The sequence below is a fragment of the Trichosurus vulpecula genome, chromosome 1 (genome assembly GCF_011100635.1).
Source record: "Trichosurus vulpecula isolate mTriVul1 chromosome 1, mTriVul1.pri, whole genome shotgun sequence".
Lineage (NCBI taxonomy): Eukaryota > Metazoa > Chordata > Mammalia > Diprotodontia > Phalangeridae > Trichosurus > Trichosurus vulpecula.
Window position 1 is genome coordinate 253,453,018 of NC_050573.1, and position 19,339 is coordinate 253,472,356.

At 35.8% G+C, this 19,339-nt stretch overlaps 1 protein-coding gene across 1 annotated transcript in view; it reads right to left on the reverse strand.

Moving 5' to 3' along the window:
* Positions 1-1,063: 1,063 nt before the first annotated feature.
* Positions 1,064-19,339, reverse strand: part of LOC118833634 (desmocollin-2-like) — a 43,156-nt gene continuing 24,880 nt past the window's right edge. The window contains exons 8-16 of the mRNA XM_036741012.1: positions 17,433-17,567; positions 16,616-16,801; positions 14,900-15,159; positions 14,617-14,759; positions 12,790-13,017; positions 10,359-10,595; positions 9,654-9,781; positions 2,092-2,358; positions 1,064-1,327 (exon numbers count right to left, since the gene is read on the reverse strand). Coding sequence (XP_036596907.1) covers positions 1,130-1,327; positions 2,092-2,358; positions 9,654-9,781; positions 10,359-10,595; positions 12,790-13,017; positions 14,617-14,759; positions 14,900-15,159; positions 16,616-16,801; positions 17,433-17,567 — 1,782 coding nt within the window. The 3' untranslated portion in view covers positions 1,064-1,129. The remainder of the gene's footprint in view (positions 1,328-2,091; positions 2,359-9,653; positions 9,782-10,358; positions 10,596-12,789; positions 13,018-14,616; positions 14,760-14,899; positions 15,160-16,615; positions 16,802-17,432; positions 17,568-19,339) is intronic.

Here is a 19,339-nt window from a genome sequence, read left to right on the forward strand (position 1 = left end):
GGAGAAAATTTTATTTCTATAGTTTTAACGGCAAAATTAAGAGCTCTAAAATTCATAGCAAGACGGTCACCGGAGGCATTTGATACAATTATAATAACATATTTCCATAAAATTGAGAAGACATAGCTTTACATAAAACAAAGACAGTTCATAGGGCAAAGGGAATTGGTGTTGGGGAAAGTTTTTTTAGAAGTTTTTGGTTCCTCTAGTCCATATTATAGCTATTTTTAGGTTAAACATTTTAAATAAAGAATATAACATTTAGGACATGAAGATTACATCAAAGAAAAACACTGCAAAAATAAACTTTCAAAAATAAGCAAATACTTTTGAAAATATATTTGAAGTCTATATTTCCATGGCAGTCAAAAGATGAAATACAGATCCATTGCTGATTATTTTTTATACAGTAAAACATCAGAAACCCGGACTCCATTAAATTATAATAAGTGATAATTTAGATGGACAATCCAACTGAAACTTATCTTTGCACTGCTCAAAATGGGTCTGCTAAACAAATTGTTACCAAGACTACAGAAGACTATTTAAAATAATGAAAAAAACTGTTTTAAGTATCTTCACAATTACCAATGCAGAACACATGCTTGATAAGCTAAGTGACCAAAGTAATAATTAAAAGTAGGGCCTCTAAAAAGAGCTTTACTAAATTTTGTAATTTTAAGTTCTTGATAATCACAAAACTGTAATGCTTTTTCTTTTTAAAAAAAGGTACTTACTATAGGCTTACTAATTCAGAATGCTCACCCACAAACTAACACAATATGACTACTATATTTATAATACTTCTAGTGCAATCTTGCAAATTGCCAAGTGCCTTTACTATCCACTAGTAAAGAATGTCAAGTTCTTTCATTTTATTAGCTGTCAATCTCCTCTAAGAAAAACAGGTAATTTTTTGTTTTAAGTGTGACTATAGGTAAGTTTTTATGCTTAATTTAAGATGTGAACATGCATTTTGGCAAAACAGCTTCTCTCAAATAAAGAATAAAAACCTATTATATATTATATTCAAGTTTTAAAACATCCCAGCTTTGAATTCTCCAAAAAAACAAAAACGAAAAAACACAGCTCCACTCCAAGTCCCAGTACTGAATTGTCAGACAGTTATCTATCTCTTCATGCATGTTTCTGCTAGAGTCCTAAATTTGGGTTCCAAGTGATCTAAAAATTCAAGCCCTTCTTCATCATGGCGCTCACTGCAACACCCTACAGAACCAGCCGCAGAGCCTCTTCCTTCATAGTTATATGTAAGGACATAGTCTTGAGCGTGGGTCTGATCTTCATTCTGATTACACAGTTGCACCTTCTGCACAGGGGAAAATGAACAACACATTATTATTTTTTTTAGACACCTAAGCTTATTAACATAAAATTATTTCTTTGATTTACCTTTCATTGTTTAATTTTTAATCAGAGTGTGTCCTCTAATGGATTCCTACATACAAAAAATGCACATGATTGGTGTATATATCATAATTATACTATAAAATCAGTGTTTAGCATGCTTCTAATAATCAGAAAGGAGGCAACATACATACATGCACATATACAAATTTTCTTGTTCAATAATAGCTAAGACTTGTATAGTGTTTTAACGTTTTCAAAGAACTTTTTACATATTATCTCTTCTATGTTTCCTTGTGAAATCACAACAAAGAGAAATAATAATTAACTAATATTGAGCCAGGGTCTTTGCACAGATCTTTTTAACAGAGATAAGAGCTAATAAATAGGCTAAGTACTATATTTATCATGCTTGATTTCAAACTCTGGCTCCCCAAACTCTACAAACTGAGATAATTTACTAAAAAAGCTACAAATAACAGTCAAGGACATAAATAGAATGAGTAAGTTAAAATATCTGATTTATTTTTTTCCTAGACATAACCAAACCCAAAATTCAAGGGAGGAAATATAACTTCCCTGTGAATAAGGCTAATTATTTTAAGGAAGATATAAACTAATTTTCTATTATTGAATCTTAAATCTACTGTTCATTATTTATAAATTTGAAAGAATTATAACTTAGATATATTCTATATTATCTTTAAAAAACTGGGGAAGACTTACTTCACCAAGACGGGGCTGAGTAAAATTCTGCCATTCAGAATAATTGTATCTGCCGTTGTCCACCTCAACTTGTCCTCCTCTACAAGAATCCAGGGTGTGGTGTCCTCCCCTGCATGAATCCAGGGTGTGATGTCCTCCTCCTCGACAGGATTCCAAAGTCTGATGCCCTCCTTTTGTCATTTCAAAGCTTTCTTGACCATTTTTTGTTCCTGTTACCAATGTGCAACCACCGCCCACATTCTGTGTAGTCAATCCATTTGTGCAATACTGAAGGAAAATTGAAGAGTTTGTGTCTGGGGTTAGCAAGAAAGTGAACAAGGATACATGGAAGAAAACCCATCATTTAGATAATGCTAATTTTTCTAGTTTGTAAATGTTTAAATTTCCAGAAATAATTATATTTCTAGAATTAGTGCCTGAAAAAATAAGGTCACTAAAACAAGACATACAATTCAATTCAGCACACATTTATTAAGTTTTTAGTTGGTGTAAAGGATTGTGTTGGTCAAGAATAGACATTATTCTGCCCTGGCTCATGATATCTGAAAGGCATTTAAACACAAAGGCATTAAACATAATTTATCTTGTCTGTTTCCCTGTTTAGGAGCATTAAAACCAATATTTGCTGTATCCTGAAAAGATATTCCTTTTCTTAAAATCTTCCAAGGAGATTCTCTAGTCTCCCTTGACATTGTTCCTGGGTCTCACCCCTCAAAGTCAGATATGTAGACATCTTAACATGAATTTCTCTTGCTATAACTTAAAATCTTTTCACTTAGTGTACAGCAGATATAGAAGCAATCCTCACCATTTCTCATAAAATGCCCCATAAAGATTTGTTTTTAGATTTCTTATGAAACCTATCCCATTTTCCCTTACATTAAAAGTTTTCTGTGACTGTCTCCCCACAGCTAAACTGTGAGCTTCTGGAGGACAAGGCCAGTTTCTTTGATTTCATTATCTTCTCAATGCCTCCTGAGAAGTTCCTTGCATAGAACAAGTACTTGTTAGATTTGACTAACACTTCTTACTGTCAGCTTAAAAAAAAACCCACACATGATCAAAGCAAGGATTCTATAAAACCTGAAATGTAAAAATATAGTCTTGCAATCTAGAAAGTTCATGATCAACTAGTAACAGAGACAGTGTTTGTAACAGACTAAGCACTGGCCTTGGAATCAATAAGGAATTAATGAATGAAAATGAATGAAAAGCATGTATTATCTGTTAATTGTATGCAAAGAACTGTGCTAAGCACTGAGATTGCAAACAGAAAAGCAAGACAATCCCTACTTTCATGGAAGATTTGGATCAAGTCCTGTCTCTGATATATACCTCGCTGTATGATCCATACAAGTTACCTAACCTCTCAGGGCTACAAGCAACTCTAAGACTAACACAGACCAGATGCTAATCTATATCAATGACGGGAGTTTCCACACCAGGAGTGCCTCACTGTTTAAATTACAATTCTATATTAAAGTACTAATAACAATTTTAGATAATAGGATGACCAAAACATTAAATGCCCTGATATCCTTTTTTTTCCACTTATCAAAATATATTTAATAAGGAGGGCATAATAGACTGTTAGATTTGGAATAAGTAAATTTGGGTACAAAATTAGCTTGTGGCACTAGCTAGCTGAGTAACCATGAGCAAACCACTACTTCTCAGTTTCTTCATCTATACAATGATAATAATATCTATAGTACCCAGTAGGCATGATGGTCCAGCTCATATGAGTTCATATGAAGTAATTATGTAAAGCATTTTGTAAACTTTTAATTGCTACATGAAAGTCAGCTGTTATTACTGTTAATCACATAAAAACAAAATAAGCTAGTAGATCTGTTTTACTGTGCATCCATTTGTTGTCCTCTGAGCGGCAGCAACTATAAATGCTCTGAATATCATGGTTGGGTCTGATACTGTGTTCTTTCTAGTCCTTTATCCCCCTTCAAATTTTCATTGCTTTATGTAGTGATTTTGTCCACAGTCATCCTCCTCCATAATGTTCTGCAAATGAGCTTATAGTCTTTATCAACGTTGCCCCTGGCTATTCTTTTTCTCTCTGGCAAAGTGATCAAATATTTGCTGCCTGAGGTGGCTTCTTCCTACCTCTTCATAGTGATGATTGCTTTGAAGTTGTTAAACTTCAAAGATTATAATATAATCAATATCTTATTTTCATGATTTACCATTTTCCCAAGTCAACAGCTAGTTTAAACAGGTCATGTTGGAGCTGCTATAATTTCATTAATCATTTTTTCATATTTATCCCTTTTTCCAACTTGGCATTAAATGTTTACTCTTCCTGGTCAATGATCTGATTAGATGTAAACAGTTTACTCTGAAATGATTCCCACATCAGTAAATAGCTGCTTCCAAAGATAAGCTGCTTGAGGAAGGTGTGGAAATGACAACTGACAAGTGAGAGTAGGCAAGCCTGTTCAATTATCATTTTGCATCTGTTTTTCTACCAAGAAGAACAGTCTTTGGATGGAATAAGGACAGAACAAAAATGGTGACAGGAGAAGATGACCAAGATGACTAAGGAGATAGGGAAGAGTACATCTTGCTAACCATGTGTTCCAGTCACCTGATCTGGAAACAAGCAAATGGTATTATGATTTTTAAAAAAATTTTTTTAAATTGACTTCAATCCCAGGCAAAATTATAGGAAGAATAATTAGAGATATGATTAGTGAACATCTAAAACATTTTTCCTTTTTCTTCCAATGGGAGGAGAGAAAATACTTGATAATTAGAAAAAAATTACAGAAATAAAAGGAATTAGTGATCCTAATGAGACAACATGGCTTCATTAAGAATATAACATATTGTGCTAGATGCTGTGTTTTTTCTCTCTTTTTTTGTTCCTTAATATATGTGATAGCTGGTTGGGTAAGAGAGAAGAAAGGGATATATTTAGAAATGAAAGCCCTTTAAGAACAAAAACTATCAATACAATTTCAAGAAAGAAAATACTCAGATTATTTCTAGATTCAAAAAATCCATATCATGCTAAACTAATCTTATTGCCTTTGTTTTTTTTGTTTTTTTTTTTGCCAAAACTATTAGACTGACAGAGCCCGGGAATGCTACAGCTATAGCTTACCTAGATTTTCAACAAAGCATTTATTTGATAAGCCTCTGATGCTATTCTTGGGAACAAATATGGAGAGATGTGGGTTGGAGGAAAGCACAATTAGGTGTATTTGGAACTAGTTGAATGGAGTAATGAAAGAGTAGTCATTAATGGTTTGATGAAAACTGGGAAAGAGTTCTAAAATGGGATACTTCCAAATCTGTGCTGAGGCTTGTGCTACTTAAGATTTTTATCAATGACAAATAACAGCACAGACAGGCATTCTCACATTTATATAATGTACAAAGCTGAGAGAAATATTTAGTATACTGGATAATAGAGTCAGGATTCAAAAAGTCTTGGCAGACTAGCAAATTTGGACCAAATCATTAATAGAGGTGAATGTAGAATTGTACACTTGGTACAATGAATCAACTTCGAAAGTACAAGCAATTTTGGGGGCTACACAGAAGTTAATTTTAAAAAACATAGTTTTAAGTGAATTTAAAGTTCTGTAAATCAACAGTCTGGGATTTCAGCTAAGAATGTCAATTCAGAATAGAAAGGTGACTGTCTTCCCCTGGTTGGATAATCTCTGGACAACAAATTTTAAGATGGACATTGAAAGCGTAAGATGTAAATTCATGGTTTTATAGTGAATCTTCTTTTTATGTTCTGTATATATGGAAATGTTCTTTTTCTGCCTATGTATTTAAAGTTCAAAATGAATTTTTGAAAATTTAAATTTTTTTAAAATTTAAAAAGGACATTAATTAACTGGACAAAATGCAAGGGAGGGCAACCAGGCTAATGAAAGGCCTCAAACAGCTGCTTATGGTGATGACTTGAAGGAACTGGAGGTTTAAACAGGATTATAGAAGATTTACACGCTAGCCTTTATTTTATTTCTTAATCCCAAACAGTATGATATATCAAAAATTTCATCACCACCTGTGCCCTCTTTTACATAAAAGTCAGCAGATATCAATGTAAATTCCTAACTGTGTATAATATCTTGGTACATTCTTTACTTTATCATCCTTTGCAACACATGTGGCCAAGCTATAATCATCTTAATGTTTTCTCAGTTATCCTGAGGCTATCATGGAGAAATGACCAAATATCCTATGAAATGAAGTTTCTGACTGCCTGTGGTTACATGATGTAAGCAACTTTGCCGACTCCTTTATTGCACAGTATAGGGAGAATTTGTGAGTCCATAGTTATACCCATACTCAAAACCTTTCCAACTTGACAGAAGCTGACAGAGTTTGTGCTCAATAACACAGTCTGTGGATAGTCTTCAAAATTCCATGGTCACCTTAATATCATAAGGAAGCATTGCAGGAGGACTTTAAACTTTAAAGTTTGGGGGGTGGAGCCAAGATGGTAGCTGGAAAGCAGGGACTTGCGTGAGCTCCCCACCAGGTCCCTCTAAAAACCTATAAAAATGGCTCTGAACAAATTCTAGAACTGCAGAACCCACACAATAGCAGAGGGAAGCAGGGCTGCAGCCCAGGACAGCCTGGATGATCGCTGGGTGAGGTCTATGGCACACAGAGCTGGGAGCAGAGGGGAGTGGAGCCCACTGTGGGCAGCAGCAAGACCAACCAGACTAGGAGCCAGGCAGAACAAGCCCTAGCACCCAGAATCAGTGAGCTGTGGCAGTTACCAGACTTCTCAACCCACAAACACCAAAGACAATGGAGAACGTTAGTAGGAAAAGCTGCCAGGACAGAGTGAAAGGAGTTCCCAGTTCAGACCACTGCCTGGGAGGCAGTGGGGGTGGTGCAGCTACAGAACTACAGCTGCAGTTGCTTCTGGTCCCAGGCCCACCTGGTGGGAGGAATTAAGTGGTGGATCAGAGCAGGAGTGCAAAGCCTGCTTAAGATCTGAGTCAGGTCCAGGTTGGGGGTTCTTGGGGGAGGAGGAGAGCTGGTGTGGCAGAGCTGGCTGTATAGAAATAGCTCTGAAAACAACAGCATATCCCCTCAAGCTTGGAACAAAGTACTCTTTACTCTACAAGTAGTCATACCCTGCTGAAAAACTCAAGGGTCAAGTAAGTTGGCTGGGAACATGGCCAGGCAGTGAAAACAGACTCAGATTCAGTCTCAGACTTTGAAATCTTTCTTTGGTGACAAAGAAGACCAAAACATACAGCCAGAAGAAGTCAACAAAGTCAAAGAGCATACATCAAAAGCCTCCAAGAAAAACATGAACTGGTCTCAGGCCATGGAAGAGCTCAAAAAGGATTTGGAAAAGCAAGTTAGAGAAGTAGAGGAAAAATTGGGAAGAGAAATGAGAATGATGCGAGAAAACCATGAAAAACAAGTCAATGACTTGCTAAAGGAGGACCCAAAAATACAGAAAAAATACTGAAGAAAACAACACCTTAAAAAATAGACTAACTCAATGGCAAAAGAGCTCCAAAAAGCCAATGAGGAGAAGAATGCCTTGAAAGGCAGAATTAGCCAAATGGAAAAGGAGGTCCAAAAGACCACTGAAGAAAATACTACCTTAAAAATGAGATTGGAGCAAGTGGAAGCTAGTGACTTTATGAGAAATCAAGATATTATAAAACAGAACCAAAGGAATGAAAAAGTGGAAGACAATGTGAAATATCTCATTGGAAAAACCACTGACCTGGAAAATAGATCCAGGAGAGATAATTTAAAAATTATTGGACTACCTGAAAGCCATGATCAAAAAAAGAGCCTAGATATCATCTTTCAAGAAATTATCAAGGAGAACTGCCCTGATATTCTAGAGCCAGAGGGTAAAATAGAAATTGAAAGAATCCACCGATCGCCTCCTCAAATAGATCCCAAAAAGAAATCTCCTAGGAATATTGTCGCCAAATTCCAGAGCTGCCAGATTAAGGAGAAAATACTGCAAGCAGCCAGAAAGAAACAATTTGAGTATTGTGGAAACATAATCAGAATAACCTAAGATCTAGCAGCTTCTACATTAAGAGATCGAAGGGCTTGGAATACGATATTCCAGAGGTCAATGGAGCTAGGATTAAAACTAAGAATCACCTACCCAGCAAAATTGAGTATCATGCTCCAAGGCAAAATATGGATTTTCAATAAAATAGAGGACTTTCAAGCTTTCTCAGTGAAAACACCAGAGCTGAATAGAAAATTCAACTTTCAAACAAGAATCAAGAGAAGTATGAAAAAGTAAACAAGAAAGAGAAATCACAAGGGACTTAATAAAGTTGAACTGTTTTGTTTACATTCCTACATGGAAAGATGGTGTGTATGATTCATGAGACCTCAGTATTAGAGTAGCTGAAGGAAATATACATATATATATATGCATATATATGTGTATGTATGTATATATGTATGTGTGCATATATATATATACGTATATATATATATATACACATATATATACACATATATATATAGACAGAGGGCACAAGGTGAGTTGAATATGAAGGGATGATATCTAAAAAAAAAATCAAATTAAGAGATGAGAGAAGAATATGTTGAGAGAAGGAGAAAGGGAGAGATAGAATGGGGTAAATTATCTCACATAAAAGCGGCAAGAAAAAAGCAGTTCTGTAGGAAGGGAAGAGGTGCAGGTGAGGGGGAATGAGTGAATCTTGCTCTCATCAGATTTGACTTGAGGAGGGAATACCATACACACTTCATTGGGTATCTTACTCCACAGGAAAGAAGGAGGAAGAAGATAAAAAAGGGGGGTTGATAGAAGGGAGGGCAGATATGGGGGGAAGGTAATAAAAAACAAATACTTTCAAAAAGGGACAGGGTCAAGGGAGAAAATTGAATGAAAGGGGATAGGTTAGGAAGGAGCAAAATATAGTTAGTCTTTCACAACATGAGTATTGTGGAAGGGTTTTACATAATAATACGCATGTGGCCTATGTGGAATTGCTTGCCTTCTTAGGGAGGGTGGGTGGGGAGGGAAGAGGGGAGAGAATTTGGAACTCAAAGTTTTAAAAATAAATGTTCAAAAACAAAAAAATAGTTTTTGCATGCAACTAGGAAATAAGATACACAGGCAATGGGGCATAGAAATTTATCTTGCCCTACAAGAAAGTCAGGGAAAAGGGGATGGGAGAGGGGTGGGGTGACAGAAGGGAGGGCTGATTGGGGAATGGGGCAACCAGAATATATGCCATCTTGGAGTGGGGGGGAGGGTAGAAATGGGGAGAAAATTCATCATTCAAACTCTTGTGAAAATCAATGCTGAAAACTAAATATACTAAATAAATTAAATAAATAAATTTAAAAAAACTTTAAAGTTTGTTAAATTAAATGTCTGAGAATTGTTTTATTATTAAGTAACATCATGTTATGAAAACTAAACATTGTGAAGACACCAATGACATATTACTAGATGAACGATACTTTTTGGTTATCGATAAGATTTTCTTATGGAAAAAGATAAACTAAACTCCTGTAGCTAAATATTTGTTCTTAAAATATAACCCACTTACCACTCTGTCATCCCCAGGGGCTTCAGTGTTAGATACAATAAGGTTCTGCTGAGCCAAATCATCAGGGAAGGTTTTTTTTGTTTGAGAGGAAGAACCAGTAGCTCCACAAACTAATGTAAATAGGATACCTACGAGGAGAAAAGAACTGCTTGAATAATTTATATTAAAAGAGCATTATGGAATGTTTGGAATTATATGGATGAATCTATATGGAATTAATTTCAACTTGACTACTTGGGCAACTTGAGTTTCCTCTTGTTTGCTTAAGCAAAGGGATACACAGAGAACAATGTGCTAAAGCATACCTCCCTAATGGATCAAAATTTTACCTGATTCAAGTCAGTTTAATTTATAAAACTGGAATTTTTCTCATTCAGATTAACTTTTGGGGAGAATTTTTTTGTACATAAATAAAAGCATTCCTTCAGGGAAAAGATCTTAAAAATTTCTCAAGGAATTGTATATATAAATATATTCAAATGATAAGATAATTTTGTCCCGAACAACAAATAACATTGTTCTTAGACCAAAGTCACAATATGTACTGTTCATACTTTGCAATTGTATACTCAGGAATTGGTTGGCTACAGGACTATATGTAGTTGCTGCATCATATGTACACTTTAAATATCATGATAATTTTCAGGATAACTTAAAATTATTTTAGGGACACATTATATACTCAGAGTAAATCAAAACACTTACAAGACAGTAATGCTGCACCCAGTATCATGGCAAGGATGGCCCACTTTCCAAGTGATACATCATTTGCAGCTCGTATTGGAGCCGTACGAGATCTACATTCACTTGGAACAACACAATCACATAAATTAACAGTCAATACATTGGTTGTAGACAGGCCAAGTCTATCTCGAACTGAGATAGGTATTTCATATAACCCAAATGCAGGATCATTGCGGAAGGATATGCGTGTAGCAGTATCTGAAAGAAAATAAAAGGCAGTATTTCTTATAAAACATCCAGATAAGCATCAGTATCTCTCTCAGGAATTTTTATCAACTACAATAATGATATTCCAGATGAGATGAGATCAAATACAAGTATTGGAATGCAAAAAGAAGCTAAAAGGACCCAGCACAGATTCACAAAATTTCAAAGTTAGAAGAGACCTTATTGTCCTGCTAATACGATCCATGCCTGAGAAAAGAACTCTGTCTGCAACATCTCTAACAAGTGGTCACATAGCCTTTGCCTGAAAACCTTCAAAGAGCAACTGCCTTCAGAGGCCGTGATCTCCAAAGGTATTTATAACCTTCTTTTTCTTATATCAAGCCTATACTTCTTTTCTGAAACTTCCATCCTTTACTCTTCATTCTGCAGCCAAAATGACTAAATCTAACCCTTCTTCCACAGAATACTCCCTAAAATGCTTAAAAACAGCTATAATAGCACCACCCCCCCCAGTTTTTTCTTTTTCATTAAAATATCCACATTTCCTTTAGAAGCTGAAGATAGGGTAGGAATTTAAGATTCTATGATAATCTACTTAGTAATTATTATAATTATTGTCATCATCATTAGTAATATTAATAGAAATAGCATTTATATAGTGCTTTAAAGTTTGCAAAGCACTTCACATACATTCTCACTTGATCTTTACAACAATTCCATAATATAGGGGTCATTATTATCCCCATTTTACATATGAGGAAACCAAGGTAAACAGATTAAATGACTTGCCCAGCTAGTAAATGGCTGAGGCAAGATTTGAACTCAGATCTATCTGACTGCAGGCCTAGCATGCTATCCACTGCACCACTTAGCTCCCTAGCCTTGATAAAAGAAGCAAAAAAGTTTGGCAAGTATACATTACCAGGTCATTCAGTGATGAAATATTAAAATTTCCTGATTTATAGGTTCGTTTGATTCAGTTCAATTCAACAAGCAGTTATCGAGTACTGATTATGTGAATGACAGTTCAGTAGAGAGAGCCAGCTTCAGCGTCAGGAAGATCTGGGGTTCAAGTCTGCCACCTGACACCTACTAGCTGAGTGTCCGTGGGCAAGTAACTTAACACTTCAATGTCCAACCAACTCTCTAAGACTTTAATTGTAGAACAGCTGATGATCTACATGAGTAGAGGGAGTTTCCTCCCACAAATACCCCTAAAACAATAAAATGATAGGGCCATACCAAAAAAGAAACGTGGATAATACAAAGACAAAAACAGCCCTCCACTGAGCTGCTACTGGGTGAATACATCATCTACATACAAGATAAATACAAGAACACAATACAAGGTAAATACAAGAATAAATACAAGATAATCTGAGAGTGAAGAAAACATTAACAACTGAGGGGACAAAGAAAAATTTCACTTAGGATGTAGCATCTGACTTGAGCCTTGAAACCTGGTAAAGATTCTGAGAAAAGGATGTGAGGAAGGAAAGAGAGCATTCTAAACATACAGGATAGTCTGTAAAAAGGTAAAGAGATGGAAGAGCAAGTAGGTCAGTTTGGCTGGAATTGAGAATATATGAAAGGAAATAATCTGAAATAAATCGGAGAGGTAGACTGGAGCCAGAAGATGAAGGATTTTAAAAGCTAAGCTGAGTAGGTTATATTTTATTCTAGAAACAATAGGAAATAATAGAATAAAAAATGGCTTAGACCTGGGGTTTAGGATAATTATTTTGTTTGGATCAGGATGATTCAAGGGAAACCGAATGAAATCCTCAGGGATTCTTGAGCCAGGCTAAAGAGGACAGCACCTCATAGAATAACAAATGAAAATGGTACCTAATTACCACTATAAATGTTACGAGTGTCTTGTTCTTGTAGTACAAACAAGAAGCCAAAATGGGCAACGATATCAAGATTTACGTGCAGCTAAGTGGTGAAGTGAATGGAATGCTGGACCTGGATTAAGGAAGACCTAAGTTCAAATCAAGCTTCAGACAACTTAAAAGCAGTGTTACTTAACATATCTACCTCAATCTTCTCATCTGTAAAATGTAGATAGTAGTATAACTTACCTCCCAGGGATTTTTTTTAGGCTAAAGTGAGATATTTGTAAAGAGCTTTACAAACCTTAAAGCACTACATAAACACTAGCTATTTTGATTATGTCCCACGGAATAAAATCTTTTAAAAGAAATTGTTTATGAATACATACCATTAATTTTGCTAAGTCTCCACGTTCCTTCACCAACCCGTTCATTGCTGCTTGGCAAGGTGAATTCAAATGGTGGACCATTGATAGGTTCATCAGGATCTACAGCAACGATCTCTGCTGAGCCCATTTGCGTTTTGCAGATCGTCATTCTTCTCTGAGGTATGGATGGACCATTATCATTCACATCATCAACGGCAACTCTCAGGGTACCAGTACATGTTCTCCCATCTGGAACACAGGAATAACAGCAGCAATAATGATGATAACACATTAGCGACCGACATTTATTAAGTGCTTTAAGGTTCACAAGGGTATTCCACATATTGTCTCATCTGATTAAAATACAATCTATCTTTTAGCATTTGATAATTTCCTGGTGAACAAAATCCAATTAACATATTTGTGCATTTACTATGTGCAAAGCACAGTATCATTTGCTAGTGGGAGATATAAAGCATAAGACCCAGTATTTTCCCTCGAGAGATATTACAAGACAGAAATGATTTATTATCAAATGAATTGTACAGTCAACAACTCCCTTAGGAATTTGGAGAAGGGTACAACTTTTTCTGGTTGGGGTAGACAAAGAAGAGTTTGCAGAATAGGCGGAGTTTGACCTAATTATGGAAGGATAGGTAGTCAAAGTAGAGATCAGAAGTGTCAAACACATGGTCCACAAGCCACATATGGACTAGACTGCCAAGTGCAGCCAAACCAAATTAAAACCTAACTGGAAAATATTTAACAGAATAAATAAAAATACATTAAAACATAAATGATGTTACATTTTAAAACTAAGTCAACAAAACAAAGTCAGACACACAGCCCACAGGGATCCTTGTGTATGGAATGATAGCTTCTGTTTCTATTTGAGTTTGACAGCACTGTTGTATATCGTTTCAGGTGGGTAAAGTAGCACAAACAAATTCAAGGAGGAAGTAAACCAAAACAGGCAATGCAGTTTGAGCAGACAGTTGAATAACTGAAGAAAGCTTGTAAAGAGGGAGGGGGATGGGGCTTAATGCTAAGCTAAGTGTCTAAACTTTGCCATATAGATAAAAGTAACCTGATCATGCAATGTTTTAGGAATATTGGTCAAGCAGTAGGGTACGGGATGGATTGAATGGTAAGGAAAAACTGGGAACACCCATGCAAAGTCACTTCATCCTATAGTTTCTTCCTCTGTTAAATTCACTGGATTAGACCACGGTGGGGAACCTGCAGCCTTGACTGAATTCCTAAAGGGAATCTGTTCTGTGAAGTTTGGATTCCGTCAAAGGACCACACTTGAGGACCTAGAGGGGCACATGTGACCTCAAGGCCACAGGTTCCCCACCCCTGAACTAGACCATCTTTAAGTTTCCTTCTAGCTCTAAACATATGGTCTTTGACATCACTTTTAGTTCCAATTTTATGATCTAAGATTGTTCCCATATCCTTTTAGCTTATTATTAGTAGACTATCAATGACAAAAAGCTTGACTACCCAGCCCCCACCTTCCATCCTGACCAAACATGCAAGTCCTTTTGTGACTTATTTTCCTCTCAATGGCACAGTGTCTCAAAAGTCTTTGCGTTCTAATAGCTTCAAACAGCACCAAGACTTTAAAGACACTTTCAGAATACAGGACAAGGTTTATTAATAATAATTAAATTAGAAGTACATAAATCATTAACATATTATAGGAATCTCGATTACCTTGGGCAGAGAATGGGGGGTAGGGGTGTCAGGACATCGAAGAGGCAAGTACTGATAATATGCCCCAATTTCTGCTGTTCTCTTTCCCAGACTATTTTATTTTTTAGGGAAAAAAATTAACATTCTTACCGTTGTCTGTTGCTCGTACTGTAATATTATATAGGCCTTGTCTGAAGGTACTTGACTCTCTATCTAAACTTCTAAGAATTTTGATTGAACCTGATCTTTCATCAACTGTGAACAATCCTCTTGGATCATTTAATGCTTGATACCTGTTAATAAGGAATTAAATTCAGAATCTTACAAAATGTCAGAAACATTACAAAGAGTAACTGATATAAATATTTAACATTCTCCAATTTAAAAAAAATATAATAAATATATAATTTTTTCAATATGTACTTATTACTACCTTATGCCACTATTGCTTCTAGTTTCTGGGTCATAGGCTTTATAACCATTGACCTGTGTCCCCGTTGCTGTGTTTTCTTTCACATGAACAGTCTGCATTTGAGGGCTGCATTCAGGCCCTTCATCTTGATCTCTAACATTAACAGTAACTGTAGCCGTGCTCATGCTTGTTGTCTTTGAACTACCAGATCCAGAAAATGGAGCCTGATTAGTTACACCAATTTGCAGGACCACTTGACGTGCTTCCTCATAATTCAATCCCTGTAAAATCAAGGGCATTAAATCAGAGTCAATTCTATGCAAGTTCATTTGCTATTTGTCGGTGTTGATTATAACTGGTCTAGGTGATCAAGTGATTTCTGAGCTATGTAAATGCTGTTATATTCTCCCAAATTTCCTTTTTCAAGTCCAGGGAATAAGGAGTATTAATATCAAAGAATAAAGAATATTCTCCCTTCCTTTTTTTGTCTCTTATTCCCACCAAATAATTTTGGCTTCACCTCTCCATTAAACATGCTAACTATGGTTGAAAGTTTGATTTATAGTTTCTTGGCCCTCTGCTCGGCTGGTGGTAAGAACAATCCACAGTTTCTGACTCAAAGAAGTTTTCAAAAAGCTAGCAAATCTACATCACTTCATCATAGATATATAAGTGGAAAGAATTTTTAGAAATTACATAGTCCAAACTCTAGATTTTGCAATAAGAAAACTGAGGTCCCCAAAAGATTGTGACTTGTCCTAGCTCATATATGTATTAATAAGTAGCAAAGCTGACACTTAAGCCTAAGTCCTTTGACTCCAAATTCTCATACAAAAGGAATCAAGAAAAGGAAAAAGGAAAAGGAATCATTTGCCCCACTGGGCAAAAAAAAAAAAAAAAAAGAATTATAATGTTCAGAACAAATTCCCCTGGCTTTGTTCTCCATCACAGCACATTTGATGTACAGTGTTTCATTCTGGATGTAATAGTTTAAGCAGGCTACTGACAAACTAGCTAGAAGAAACCCTGGAGAGGATAGCCAGGGAGATGAGGGGACTCTAAATAATGTCATCTGAAAAATGATTATAAAAACTGAAGGATTTTAGCCTAAATAAAAGACTTGTGGGAGACATTCTTCAACCGTGAAAGGCTATCATGTGGAAGAGGGATCAACCATGTAGTTCCAGAGATTAAAATAAGGACTAATAGGACAGCTAGGTGGTGCAGTGAGTAGAGCACCAGACCTGGAATTAGGGGGACCTGAGTTCAAATCCAGCCTCAGACACTTGGCACATGTACTAGCTGTGTGACCTTGGGCAAGTCAATTAACCCCAACTGCCCTGCCAACAAACAAAAAAATAAGGACTAACAAGTGTAAAATTGCAAGAAGTCATATTTGCCATAACTGCTTTTTAAACTTTCTAAAAATCTGACTATTCAAAAATAGAATGGTCTGTTTTATGAAGTACTGCAGTCCCCATTTTTGGAAGTATTCAAGAGATGGTAAATGACCCTTTGTCAGGGTTCTAGAGATGAAAACTGTGCTTCTTGAGAGAGTGAATTTCATATTTCTAGCACCTCCTTCTAGGTCTAAAATTCTGTGTTTCAAACACAATAATTTTATTCTTTATATGAACATTTTACTCCTATAGCTATCAAAATGAATCTTTAATTTGTACTAAATATGTTATTTTTTATTTCTCAAACTGAATTCTTAATTTTTTTTAACCTTCTTACCTTAACAACACAAAGAATTCCTTCATTGGTTTTGGGGTCTGTCACAATGTGGAAATTTTCATTTTCATTACCCTTTAAAATGGTGTAATTAGCCCTCCAATTAGGAGTGTTAATCAAATCTTTGTCTTCTACACTTAATCGAAGTATTTCCACATTGTTTTTATTTTCCTCTACTTCTGTCACATACTGGAAAAAAAACATTTTTATTACCAAATATTGCTGTAGAAAAATACCACCACATAAAGGAAATGAATATATATGTATATACGCACACACACATACCATGTAAAACACGAATTTAAAGTGTGGTTATTTCCCTGAGTTATAGGCTAGAAGCTTTGCTAGGCTAGTCTTACGTATTAGAATAGACAGGTACATGGAGATATATAGTCTCAAGGGGCAAGGTTAGCTTCGTACCAAAAACTGTCTCTTCCTAGACTGTCCACTTGTGCATAAGGCACAGTCCCTGAGGCACTTAAATCTAATTCAGAGTTTTATTGTTTGTTTATTTTCCAGAGAAGACAATAAAAGGGGGGGGGAGGACGGAAAGACAACATAGAAGAAAAATTTGTCTAGAGCTAACCCTGCTTGAAAGTGAAATTGTGTTAAATTTAATTATGATGGAGAAATAACCCCAGTGGTAACCAAATGGCAACTTAACTCTTACTAATTATTACCTAAGTTTGTGAATGTTATCCTAAGTGTTATTAGGATATTATATATTAGACAGTATGACTCAAGTTGGGATGTGGTAGCATTTAACATTGGCAGTAAACATTTGCTTGAGAGTTTACATTTGACAAAGACATGCCCTTACAGAGCTTCTTGTAAAAATCGGCAAGTTGTCATTCGCATCTCCAATTGAAATAATGCAAGTTGACTTAGTGAACCGACCAAAAGGTTGACCATTCATATCTTGTACTTTTAGTGTCAATTTGTATTTGTCCACAAGCTGAAAAAAAAGTAAAATGTTCATTACTAGGGTGAAAGAATTAACCTACATACATTAAATATCCATTTTTCCCAATACATGGTTAATTATCATTATTACCATCATAATACAAACTCAAATTTGTGTAATGCTTTTTAGATTTCTGGGAATGGTTCCTAAACTATCTCATTTGATTCTCCCAACAACTCTGTGATGTAAATGGAGCAGGCATTTTTATGCCTTTTAAATCCTTTCCCTCTAATTTCTCTGTTTCTGATGATGGTACAAGTGTTCTCAACATTACCCAGGCTCAAAACCTTACACATCTTTAAGGCTCCCATTCAATGTAAAGAGAATCTTTTTCCTCCTATTAAATCAAATGCAAATTCTTTCATTTCTACCTCTGAGATATTTCTTGGATCCCTCCCCATCTTTTTACTTCCTTTGAGACCTTTAATCCATTTTTCATCATACTATAATAATATCCTAGCAGATTTTCTGTAAACCTAAACTCTGCCCTTTTCAATTTATTCTTTATTCTGTTGGCCAAATAATCTTCCTAATGCCCCTGCTTTAATCATGTCACTCCCTTACTCAAAATAAATCAGTGATGACTCACTTTGCCCACTGAATAAAATATAAACTCCTTTTCCTTCATTCAATATACTCTACAATCTGAATCCATCTCCTCAGAAACCTAGGAAAAATGGATACAGAAGTTACATGTCTAACTAGGATGCTTTCACAATGCCAGAACTGCCAAAAATAGGTAAAGCAAGTGGTAGCTAACTGTACTAACACTTGTGCCAGGATGTCTAGAGTAGCAAGATATGGGAAGGAGACTAGCATATCTTAGAGCTAATAGACCAAAATATGGTAATGGGGAAAACTGGAGCAGGAACAAGCATCGCAGGGAGAATGAAGTTGGAACAATATAGTCATGGTACCTATGGTTTTTCTCTCTTTGTGTTTTCATTGTGGCAAGTGGTGGTGTACTCTAGCATTTGTTCAGTGTCATAGTTCATGCTGCTCCAGTGCCATTACATAAGCCTAAATTGAAGGAGTCTGTCAACATATATTTATTAAGTACCTACTATGTGTCATGCACTGTGCTAAGCACTGGGAGCAATGATAAAAGACATGCTTAGATTAAGCCCAGAATTGCCTATCTGAATTATACCAGCTGAGCTTACTCATAATTTCCCATTCCTAGAGAAGGATATTTAGTGCCAAGCAAACTTTCTGAATAATATCTCCAGGTGAACTGGTCTATTTGCTTTTCCACCTTTTTATTTTGCCCTTTTCAGTTTCCATGCTTTCACTTGTGCCATCCCCCATGCTAGGATGTCTATCTCCTCCCCAAACCCTCCTGTTGAAACTTCTATCTTCTTTTAAGACCAAACTCCCCTCCCCCACCTCTTCCCTAACCTCCTCACCAAATGAAAGTGGTCTTTCTTTCCTCAAATTTCTCATGGCATTTTGTCTGGATCTTTCCTTCACACTAAGCACATTCTGTTGCATATCATTTATTTGCACATTTTATGTTGCCTATTAGACTGTAAGCTCCTTAAAAATATAGCATGTTTCTTAATTCATCTTTATTCCTCCAGTGCCTAGTGCAGTGTCTTACACAGTAGTTACTTAGTAAATGTTTGTTGATTTGACTTCCCATTTTACAGATAAAGAAACTGACTTTCTGAGAGAGTAAGTGCTTTTCTTAAGACCGCAGTAAAAACACTGTTCTAATAAGACTCTCCATTATACAAACAGCTCCCAGTCTCCAAGCTCTGCTT